Below are 12,324 nucleotides of genomic sequence, written 5' to 3' on the forward strand. Positions count from 1 at the left end.
AGGTTTCCACACCCACAGTCCATGGGTAGTGCTCTGTTGGTGAACTGCCAGGGATATTTGTCTACTCTTTTCTGCCTCTCCCACTCCTTCCATTTGTGATTCAGAAGTTTCAGCAAACCTCCCTTGTGCTAGTGGCCACCATATGGGCCAGGCAGCCATGGTTCGCAACTTTCCTTGAGTCTGTAGTCCCTCAGGAAAACCTCCCGAACAGGCTTGCCCTTCTCACTCAACACCAAGGCACAGTCGGACATCGCAATGCCAGGCAGCTCAACCTCCGATCTGGCTCCTTAAGTCCTAGAGTTTGGATACCTCAATTTGCTGCCTGAATGTATGATCCTCCTCAAATAGGCTTGTAGTCCCACTACCTGAGCCTGTAATGCTGTAAAGGGGGAAATATTTATTTGCTTCTGTCTTCCCAAACACATTGATCAACTAATGCCCACAGTGCAAGACATTGTTCGCTACCTGCTTCACTTGCAATGCTCAAGCCTGGCTCACGCATCCATTCGGTTATATTTTAATATAGTGGTAGGTTATTTACAGAAAAGGGACCTCTTCACTATTTAGAGTCCCGTTATTAAAACCTTTACGTAAGGATTTGAGTTATTCCTCCCAGGATACCCCCAGTGCCATCATGGGACCTCAATGTAGTTCTCACAATGCTCCTTGGCCCTCTGTTGAGCCACTTCACTCTTGCCCTCTCCAGTTTTTGTCTTGGATGTAGAGTTTCTGTTTGCAGTAACATCGCTCAGGCGTGTGAGCGAGATCCAAGCCCCCAGACTGGAAGACCCCCCTTTTCAAACTGCAGGTTGGTAGGGTAATCTTTAGAACTTGCTCAACGTTTCTACCCAAGGTGATTTTGCCTTTTCATCTCAACCATACAATTGACTCCCTTCTATTCCTTCCACACCCAGACTCCGTAGAGGAGAGAGACCATTGCATGCTAGATGTAAAGAGGGCCCTGGTAAAACATTGAAAAAATCATTTAATAAGATGCCACAGTTGTTTGTTGCAGCGACTAAACTACACTAAGTTTGTGGCATTTCAAAAGCAGGGGTAGCTTGCTGTGTAGTCAAGTGTATCCAAACTTGCTACACCAAAGCCAGAATGCAGCTCCCTGTAAAAACAAGGCCCCAATAGCTGTTATCTGTAAGGGAGCTACCTGGTCCACACTACACACGTTCACCAACACGACTTTGTAAATGTTCTAGCACAGCACCAAGCTCAAGTTGGCCAGGCAGTACTAAGTACAATCTTCTGCAACATCTTCTGGTTAGCCACAGCCTTGGGGAGAATTGCATTCCAGTTCTGTGCACAGCATGCGTATCTACAGCTACACATGCCACGAAAAGGGAATGTTACCCTGTAAGCATCTGTTCGAGGCATGTAGTGCTGTAGTTTCACGTGTCACCCTTCTCCTTACAAGCCTTCTGTTGTTGCAGATATCATTCCTCTTTAACTGTCTTTCTTCATACTTTTCTCCTGCATTGGTCATCTTTCTGCATTTGTGTGCTCCATCTCCATCCTCACCCGCCGTGCAGCAAAACAATCTTAACTATGGAGTAGATACCCTGCGTATGGCTACGGCCTACCCCCCTAGCAGCGTGCCTGTCGCCCAGTATATGAACCCGAAATATAGAAGAGAGAGTAAGAGAAAAGAGAAAGAGACAATAATCTACACTAAGGTAGAAGAAATAAAGAGGGGAAAGGAAAGAAGTTAACTAGTACCCCACGATAGGAGATAGAAGAAATGTGGAGGGTTCCCAGTACGGGTTCCCCGACCCTCTCCCCCCCCAATACCCCCCCCCACCCCCCCCCCCCCACCCACCCCACCCCACCGCCACACAGCGTTTCAACTACTACGGAAGTACAACCAAACATCGGAAGCACCCACATAGTCAGGATAGCAGTCGCCGCTCAGCTTCTCAAATCACATGGTGAAGATGTAAATCCCCCCATGCAGCAACAATGGCGCCCAAGTGCCCTCGACTCCCACAGACCCACAAGACTCAAATCACAAATTACACCGTCTATGTAATGCAGGGTCGGGCTAGCAAAGTACCAAATTGAGCACGCAAGCCAGTCCGGGAGAAGCCAAAGTTATTATGATGTCCCATGGCGCGGTTCGCTCGGCAGCAGTCCACTTTCACACACGGAGCCAGTTATCCTTGCGTCGCTCCACGTAGAACTACCAGGGAGTCTCTTAAATAAGCACATTCGCCTCTCGGCCACAGTTGAGTCACCTCCACACCCGGCCGCGGCTCCTTCACGGGGAACTGTAGCATGTGCCCCACAAACAGTGACTTCCAGAGCTGATGCCGGCCTCGGGTTAGTCGTCCGGTCCAAAGGTAACCGGATCATCCCCATAGCACGTCCAGAATGTGACCCTCCAGCTCACAGGGGGTATTCAATCACTTCCCCCCGGTCTTTAATTCACACAGCCACCGCCAGGACCAATCGAAGCACCACTTCCATAAGACTCACCACATGAGCGCAGCTCAGACGAGCATCGAAGCCGCCGGCCCCCGCCAGATAGAGGAGCGTAGTCCGCCAGAGCCTCAACATTAATGCACAACGCGAATGCCATCCTCACTCACCACTGAAGGGCACATACGGGCCCCCTCAACCCAAAAAGTACCACAGCAACGTTTTACATCCACCGGCTCCGGTGAACTGGAGCGTAGGATTCGGACAACTGTACACGGATCCAACAAAGTACCGCTAGGGAAACAAAGAGCAGTTTCCAGTGTCCCGTTGCCGACGAGCTGTGCCCGGAGGGGGGGAGGGCGATCGGTGTAGAGGGACGGTTCCTTCCACTTGTATCGGGCTCCAGTGATCACGCACTGGGGATAAGCTGTCGGGGGCGGGCTGACCTCCATGACGGTCAGCCGGCGTCTTCCGGGTCTGTATGGCCGCTGTTGTTCAACTGGCGGCCGGAAGCAGTGTAGCGTGAGGTCCCGGCTGCAGGTATCGGGCAGGCCGCAACGTGCGGGGGACCATATCTCCGTCCCCGGAGCTCGGAAATGCCCCAAAGTCAGGCGCCGCGTCTCAGTGCCCCCTCCGACATACAGAAGCTCCGTGTCTGCACGGGACAGGCGGCTAGATCGGGCGGTGAGGGAAGAAGGTCGGCGGAGCCGGGACCCCGAGCGGCCATCTTGGTCGCCGGTCCGGCTCCTCCCCCGTTACCCTCAGTTCTTGCAGTCAGTTGGATTTGTTATTAATTACAGTTTTGTTTATAAATATCATCATCTTGCAGCGGAATGCCTCTGATACTGTATTCTCCTGTGTGTGCAGTCTGTTATGTCAGTCCAGTTCTTTTTTTTGTGTGTAGGACGTGTCTTTGTTTATTTTAAATGAAATGTTGTTTTCATATTAAAAAAAAGCTGCCAGGACATAGTACATCAGAAACAGACAATAATCTGTGCACTGTAGTAGTAGAGAGTAAAACAGGTTAAAAGTGTCCTTCAAACATGTGCAGTCTGAGTGCATGCCCTATTAAAACATGCCACTTGACCTCTTCAACTAGCAGCTAACAAACATCAACACTCAATACTCCCATCTTCATTTAACCGTACCAAGCTGACATATGTAGAGTTTCATAATCCTCTGCCAAGCTGTCCCTCTCACCTAAGCCCTCCCATGCAAAGGCAGTTGCCTCCACCCTCTGAATCCTCCATAATGACCAGTATAATTTTGAGCTCACCACTGTAGCTTCAAATCCCACCCATGGCATCCCCCGTAAAGTCAGTTACATCCACCCTCTGAACTCTCCAGTTAAAGAAGCGATCTGTTAGGTGCATCTGAGTCAACCTCCGGGGCCAGTAGACTATCCACAAGATGTTACCCATGCTCTAGTCTTATCAATGGTTCCCCGTCCCTATTTCAATTCCCGGAAGAATACAGCTTTCTCAAGTCCTGCCCATTTAACCAGTTCATCTCATCATTTATTCAGTCGTGGTCCCGCAGCGGTGTTCCTCTGCATTGTCAATTCACGTTTTGCTAGTATCAATGCCAGATCAATAAATCCAGTAGTGTTTTTCACTTTTTAGGGCGTGGGTAAGCCCCAAGTAGGCAGGCCAGGGGTGTAAAAGGGTTTATGTATATTTGTAGAGATAAGACTTTACTACAGATAATATTTTTTGCAGTTTTTGAAATGTTTTGATTGCTTTACCGTCCAGTATGTCGCCTACCCTGGGTTGCAAGAAATTACTTCTGAAAGAAACAGTTAGTTATAGATTCTGTACCTTAGATTTACCCCCAGGCTTCAGACTAGATCTGTAAAGTTTTTACGTCATCAGTACCCCTGCGCGTCGGAAGCTGGTGTTGGTCGACTCCGCGGTCTGCGTCGGCGCCGGGATGACCTCGCAGTACTACATAGATGCCACCCTTGCACGCTGACAACAGTTCTTTCTTTATTCCGCACCAGTTAGTGCAGGTCCGGAGACAGCGGTACCCCAGTCACTTTTTGACAGACTTTTTCTCGCCTTTTGTCAACATAGTTTTTCGAGGAGTCGACTCCTGGTGCACAAGAGATGCCTGCCCTCCAGGCTTGTGGTTCCTGTAACCGAATGATGTCGGTGACGGAGCCGCACCGAGTGTGCCTCTATTCCTGGAGCATGATCACAACACTAAGCCGTGCTCCAACTGCCGGACCATGACCCAAAGTCTTTGCGGGTAAGTTGAAGCACAAGAAGTTGAAGAAGCATCGACTTCTCCCCGTCCGAGGCCGACGGGACGGGGGTTGCGGGTGGTGCCCCATCTGCGGTTCCGCGTGCGGAGCCTGAAGGGTTGACTCGGGCGTGCATTCCTCCGCCCCCTCCCCCCCCCCCCCCCCCCCTTCCTTGGACCCACAGCAACCCCTGCCCAGCTTCGTCAGTTTTATGAAGCGATGCACGCCATCTTTGGGCAGCCAAACTCTGCTGGCATGTCTTCGGGCCCCGAGGACTCGGCTGTGGGCCCTGGCCCTTCAGCGCTTCGGCCTCGGCACTGCAGGTTCCCCTTGGATCCACGCCTGAATCCGGATCGGCACCGCTTGACCTTATTAGACCTCCCCCGGCGACGATTCCACACCGGCACCACTTCCGCAGCCAGCGTCAGCTGTGTCCCCAGCTAACGTCAAGCCCAGCCTCCACCTCGAGGTAGACACAGAGCCAGACTGGCGTCGACCGACGCCGATGGGTACTTCTGTGCCCCTGTTCTACCCTGGCTCTTTGAGACCAGATTGGCAGCCAGAGGAAGACTGGTCGGGGTCTGTGGACCCTTTAACCGACGAGTTAGGTTATGACCCAGACTGGAGAGAGGAACTTGGGGAAGCCAGATGTCTGGATACCTCCCCAGACCATGGTGTGTTGTCTTCTACTGTGGCTATGGAGGAGGGAGCGCCATGCCAAGTGGTGTTGCGTAGGGCGGCCGAGGCTCTCCACCCCAAGCTACCTACAGTGGCAGTCAGGACTAACCTCCTGACAGAGGAGCTTCAACTGGCAGCGAGGTCTCCGGAGCCCCTTCTACTGTTTAAAGAAGCCCTCACGGATGTCCTTTTGGGCACCTGTTCCAGGCCCAATACAGGGGCTCCTATGGACAGGATGATTGCCGGACGCTGCCGCCTGGCCCCGGGTGATCCCACTTTCCTCTCCCAACACCCCACTCCTGAGAGTTTGGTCAGCCAAGCCTCCACGTCCAAAGGCGCATTCTTTAACGCACCAACCGATGGGGAATCCAAAATGCTGGACCACCTTGGGAAGAAAATGTTTTCTTCCTCTAGCTTGGGACTGCGGTCGGTAAACACTGCTTATTTGTTGGGCTGTTACACCCACTCTGTGTGGGATACGTTAGCGCAAATGCTGCCCCAGTGCCCGGAGGAGGCCCCGGCCGTGATCTCCCGGGCAGTCGCTGAGGGGGGAGACGCAGCAAAGTTTCCATCCGCTGTGGACTGGATACCGCTGACTCACTAGGCAGGACGATTTCCACGTCGGTAGCCCTTCGATGAGACATCTGCTTGAGGTCAACTGGTTTTTTGGGGATGTCCAATCCACTCCTATCAATGTGCCCTTTGATGGCCGTTGTCTTTTCGGCGACAAGGCATGCAACGCGCTAGAGCGCAGCGCTTTATGGACTCTCGAGCTACGGCCAGGTTCTTGGGCATCTCCACTACCCGCCCAGCGCAGTCTTCCTTTCGCCACTTTCGTGGCTATGGAAGGGGAGTCCTGCCCAGCGCCATAGGCCGATGGAAGATGTTCAGCCTCTGCACGGCCGGGTACGTGCGAACCAGTGCCGTGGTTCTGGGGGCCAGGGGGCGGGCCAGTCCACCGCAGCCCACTATGCAGCAGCCTCCAATCCCTCCTAGTCCGACCTTTGAGGTTAAAGAAAAGCGGTTCTGTCGGGTAGAGCAAGCATATGTTGAGGATGCTATTAATGCAATCTAAAAAATAATAATTAGCTCTCGAACACACAATTATTCAATAAAGGATCAATACTATGGTGTCTTAGCACATAATGAATAAGGCCTGAGATTAAAGGTTTTGATGAAATTGTTTATATCAGAATTACTTCATTCAATGATATATACATTTAGAAAGGTAGACTGTCAAGGTCAATAGTTTACAAAATCATAAAGTGCATATGGGTGACAAAATGTGCATAGTGCTCAAGTGGTGAACATTATATACAGTGTAAGCATTTTCATATATACAGGTGTAAAAATAGGCCAGATGTTGATTACAGTCCAGCGATTCCGATCTGCCCTAGTATAGAATCCTGGTGGTACTGGATCTAGAAAAAGCGTCGACGTTTCAACCCGATGCCCCAATCGGTGGTCACAGCGGGTCTTCCTCAAGACAGGTTGGGGGGGGGGGGGGGGGGGGGGGGGGTTCTTTTGAAGACAGTCTGAAAATAAATAATGATGCGTGTGTAAGAGATACTGGTGGTGCACGAGGATTAATGCACCGAATGAGGGGGGCCAAATTACTCACCCTATTTGAAGTCTCAGCTTGGAGCAATGGGGCGCAATGGCCAATTATCTGTGGGAGAGGGGCGCACATTTGCAAGCCACATTTAATAATATCACCGTTGCCAATCACAACTGAATCACACCTGACTACTGGATCACCGTATGACTACACAGCGCATATCCTGCTGTGTAATGGACACTGTCACACTGCACTTAATCATGTCAGGGTTTTTTAACGAGCTAAGCACGCTCTGTTGCTCACCTAACGCAAAACCTTCACTTTGCACACCTTCTTTCTGCCTCCACATCCTTCAAAAGAGGAAGAGAGACTTCACCGTCTGGATCCAAAACGTGCGCCTTCCTTCTACTTGGATCGCACCAAACATTTCCGGGTGGACGACCAGCTCTCCGTTGGTTACGTGGGTGCTAAGAAAGGTCGGGCTGTGCACAAACGGACCATCTCCAGGTGGGTCGTTCTGTGCATCAAAGCCTGCAAAAAAAGAGCCTCGAGTGGGGCTGCTCACCCATTCCACCGGGGCGACGGCAGCTACTACTGCTTTGGGGTGTGGAGTCCCCCTAAACGACATCTGTCAAGCAGCTACATGGGCATCGCTGCACACGTTCACCAGACACTACTGCCTGGACAACCAAGTCTAGAGAGATAGCTTCTTTGGTCGTTCTGTTCTCCAGGACTTTCTGGTGTGAACTTAGTTTGCAGACCCACCTCTGAGGTTGGTATTGCAAGGGTATCTATTCTAAGGTAAGGAATCTATAACTAACTGTTTCTTTCAGATTAACAAGTTACTTACCTTCTGAAATGATACATCTGTAAGAAACATTAGTTAGTGATCGATTCCGTACCGCCCCACCCATCCTCCCCGTTCTGCGAACTGACTTCTAGCGTTAAGGACTTCCTTTCAGGGCCCTAGTTGTGTGCACCAGTGATCAGTGTCTTTCATGGCTCTGCGCTTCTGGCGTGGAAAGTTGTGTACAGAACTGACATCAGCGTGCGAGTGCGGTGTTATCTAGCTACAGCGTCGTCATCCCAGCTACCACGACGCCGACGACAAACGTAGAGTCGACCGACACCACCTTCCGACGCGCAGGGGTTCTGCTGATGAAAAAACTTTCCGGATCCAGTCTGACGCCTGGGGTTAGTTCTAAGGTAAGGAATCTATAACTAACCTATGTTTCTTGCTGATATATTGTTACCAAAGGTAAGTAACTTGTTTTTCAGTCGCACAGGCTACAGTACCACTTGAAGGGTGCTCATTCTTGCTGGCTAGCACTTGTTGAAGTTTATCATTCCTTGGTCTTGATCTGCATTCTTATTGCTACTTGCAAATAGGTTTGTACATTACTCCCTTTTCTTGCAGTAAGGTTACATCTTATTTAAATCGTGATCGTACATTTCATTTATTTTTCAATTACACCTTTTTCTTTGCTGCTCCAAAAACATGTTCATGTGAAATTATGTTTAGAAATATTTGTCCCATTTAATTTTTCGTCTCTGCACAGATACGTATGAGCCTGATGGCTACAACCCAGAAGCTCCTAGTATTTCAGTCTCCGGTCGATCGCAGTTCCGACAGTTCTACACAAGATCTCTGACACAGCGTTCAAATTTAATTGGACTTACATCTGGTGATATGGACTCTAATCCGAGGGGTATGTTTCTTTCAAGTGCCATTCCATGAACAATAAATGGTGCAACAGATTTTGAAACTAAGCTAAGGATCACTTATGAGAGGTGCTCTAATACCTCATCGGGACTGTGCCTACTCTAACTTACACTGCAGCCATGTTGTAAAATGGAATGACATGCATTCTTTGTTTTTTATCTCTGAAATCCATTCTTTAATTGAATTTGGCCATAGTTTTGAAAATAGCTAGTAAACACTGCTCTTTTTGTACCGTGTAAGAGCACTCTGAGTTGCAACTCAGCAGTAATTTCAACTCTCATGACTGGCCCTGTATTGGCTTTTTTTGTGCGGAATGTGCTTTTTCTTCTTTTAGCCTAATGGAAGTAAATGCCTCCTGAATGCACTAGCTTGCATTTCACCTGTCGCGGCCGGCATGGCTCGCAGGTGGGGGCACGGGAGGGGTTAATTTAAGAATAAAAAATAAAATAATTAAACTTACCTTTCCTCTGGCTGCTTCCCGCATCTTCTCTGCTCCTGCCTCCAACAGTAACAGGAAGCAGAAGCAGGCAGCCAGGCTCCCTCCCCATAGCCAATCACAATGCTTCAAGCAGCGTTGTGATTGGTTCCGGACGCTGCCCAGCCAGGGGCTTATGGGGAGGCCATGTTCTCCATGCAGGCGGCATTGCAGCCTGCATGGAGAAGGGCAGAGTACACATGATTGGTTTGGGCAACCCCAGGGGGGCGACCAAATCGTCTTTGTGCACTCTGGAGTGGGTAGGCACACCACTTCTCCCCTGCTCGCAGAGCAGCTGCCTGCCCACCCGCCACCCAACATAAAATGGTAATAGCTGAAAGTTGTTACCATTGTATGTTTCTGCTTCCCGCACTGCGAGAAAGTTGTGGGGTGACGCTCCTCCGCCCTAGTGAAGGAGCCGTCCCTTTAATTAACACTGAGTCTCTATCCCTAATGATGAGAGTTCAGGTTCTTCATTCCCAACCAGCATTATTCTTAGCTCCTTATACATCAGCTGCAGCTATCCACTGCAGATTAATTGCCTTCTGAAGAGATTTTATTAACTCATTGGTCAGCTTTTATTGAACCTTTAAATTGCCCTTGATCTTTTAATGGTCAAACACAGTTTATTAAACTTCACTGTTATGCAACGGTTGCATTGCTGAACACCATGTTACATTAATTAAATGTTGAACTGATTTTCCAGATTTGACGCCATATTTTATTTCAAATATTTTAACAAGATGTTCTTTTATACTTCTGATTGAATAGTATGTGTATAGAATGATCTGGTGTGCGATTTTTCTACCCTCTTTATACTTCTATTTTTAACCACATCAGTAGGGGGAAAAGATGGCGGACGGAAGAGATGCAGACTGTGTTACTCTGTCCAGCCACTGGAAATTTAAGTAGATCCCAGAGGGCCTCCAGAAACAAAAGAGCCCATACAACAAACCTGGGCTTGAGAGAGGGGCCTAAAACACTGCCGCAAGTCCTGTTGAACGTTGTCATACTTTGAAGCTCTGAGTGGTGAGACCTCATGAGTTGCACAGCCGACCCACAAGAGAAAGATAATGATGTTAGGGTGGACACTGTGAACACGCCCACCTCTGACTGCTGCACTAGGGAACCCAGGCGGTCCTTTGGAGACCCTCAACACCGGGTAGAAAATCTTGCGTGGTCTCCGAACACAGAGGGGTTTGATTGAGTCCCTTCTAGATGGACCATATGAGCTGTAGAAGCAGTAGCCGAAGGGGGCACATCCACATTTGAACCTGCATGTGAGGGTGGACTTCGTCACGGAGGAAGGGACCCGGGTGGACACACAAACTATTGATGCACTGACTGTGCTAGGGGTATTGCTGTGAGGTGCAGCACAGGAGACAGGGCGCTGACCAGCTGCTGGACAGAATTTTAAGACTAGGCCTTCACTCGAGGCCCAAAGAGATTTCCCTAAGTGACCTAGAATGCATGTGCTCTAAACTAAGACAGTGCCGCCCAACAGCTGTATCTGAGGACCCCAGGACACTGAAGGCGAGAGTTGAGAATCTATACAGAGGAACGTAACCCATAAGAAAATTGGGGGTGCAGAAGAAATCACAGCCGTTCAATGGTAGGATGACTGAGATACTGCTCCCCTCTTCCACCCCTCAGGAGAGAACTATAGAATAATTTGATGGTCATTTGTGAGCAAACACTCCCCTTGTGGAGAAATGACAAATGCAACTTACTTTTTAGACTAAGTTGCGTTAAATGAATACAACAGCAGCACAGCTTTCCACAAGAGACCCTTAGCCCAGTCGCAGGGAGTAGCAGCTCAGCGTGGTTTAACAAGAAGGGTCCTTGTGCCTTCCTCATTAATATCACCTTATAACAGACCAATACAGCCAAAGAAGACCCTTGGGACAAATTGGATGCTAGTTACATCTGAAAAGACTTTTTTTTTTTTAATTTATTATTTTTTTAAATAGTTTTTTATAGTGCGAACTGGACCCGAATCGGGTATTAGAGCACTTTACTGAGCACCAGTTTTGTTACACAAGGACACATTCATTTTTGTTAGGCACGGGAAGATTAAGTGATTTGCCCAGAATCGCAGGAGGTTTAGCGTCTTTGCTGAGACTTGAACCCGGTTCCCTAGCTTCGAGGTCGACCTCCCTAACCGTAGAAGCACTGGTGACATGCACATTTTTAGAAAATCTCATTATGGGCTTGGAATGGGATCCTCAGGCCCTTTGCTGTGAAGTCTAACAGGAAACTCAGATCCTTAACCAGGCATGAATGAATTTGGGACAGAGTTTCAACTCTTGAGAATGCGGGTGATGCCTGGGAAGAAGAACTAGAAGCCCTTCACCAAGAAGTCCTCTACCTTTAGAATCTAGCAATCTCTAGTCAGACCCACCTAGAGGACCTTGAAAATTGTTCTTGACTGCAGAACATTTATATCAAGAGAGTACCCCAGGGTGAAGAGGAAGGAGACATTGCGGCATACGTTCAAAGTCTTTTTAGGGAAGTCCTTCCTAAAATGGAGGGCGAAGATATTGTTCTGGATCGCATGCATCAACTGGCATAAGCAGAGGGAGATGGGAACAGCCCCCAGATAAATGCCAACAGAAAGAGACATTCTTAGAAGTAACCACTGATATAAAGTAAATCACCATGGAAGGAAGCAAGGTTTCTTATATGATCTCTCCGCTATTAAGCTACAAAAGTGGGGCCATTTCTTACACGCTGCATGAATTGTACTGGTTATACCCTGTGCTCACTGGCCTTGACAACCTTAGAAGCACAATGCAGGGGCGACAAAGTAAAAATGGTATTATATGGCTAGCTTTGGACGGAGGGCTCTACGGAACTATATACAACTGTGGGAATGCAATGTTGGTATTTTATAATGTTTATTCGCTCATCCATTCATCTAATCTCTCTTCCGGATCACTTATAGATCCGGACGGATGTTTAATTTTTTTTTTTTTTTTTTGTCTTCAATATACTTTATTTTCTTTACTATATGTATGTATTGTTTTATTTGTAACAATCCATGTTTGACTGTGGCACCTTTGTAATACGATTGTAATTCTACTGATGCCTTCTTGCCGTTATCATTTTGTTATTGCTTAATAAAAATGATTTGAACATAAAAAAGAAATGAGGATATGAAATATAGCTGGGGTCACCCATGTTTCCTCAGCTTCATCTGGGAAGGGTCACAATATCAAATG

General features: G+C 48.6%; 1 protein-coding gene across 4 annotated transcripts in view; it reads left to right on the forward strand.

The window, feature by feature from the left end:
• RBM27 (RNA binding motif protein 27) overlaps positions 1-12,324 on the forward strand; it is a 1,065,407-nt gene that overhangs the window by 519,678 nt on the left and 533,405 nt on the right. For all 4 annotated transcript variants that reach the window (XM_086931662.1, XM_086931660.1, XM_086931661.1 and 1 more), the window contains one exon: positions 8,465-8,614. In XM_086931662.1, coding sequence (XP_086787788.1) covers positions 8,465-8,614 — 150 coding nt within the window. The remainder of the gene's footprint in view (positions 1-8,464; positions 8,615-12,324) is intronic.

This window comes from Lissotriton vulgaris, chromosome 7 (genome assembly GCF_964263255.1).
Source record: "Lissotriton vulgaris chromosome 7, aLisVul1.2, whole genome shotgun sequence".
In the NCBI taxonomy this organism is placed as follows: Eukaryota; Metazoa; Chordata; class Amphibia; order Caudata; family Salamandridae; genus Lissotriton; species Lissotriton vulgaris.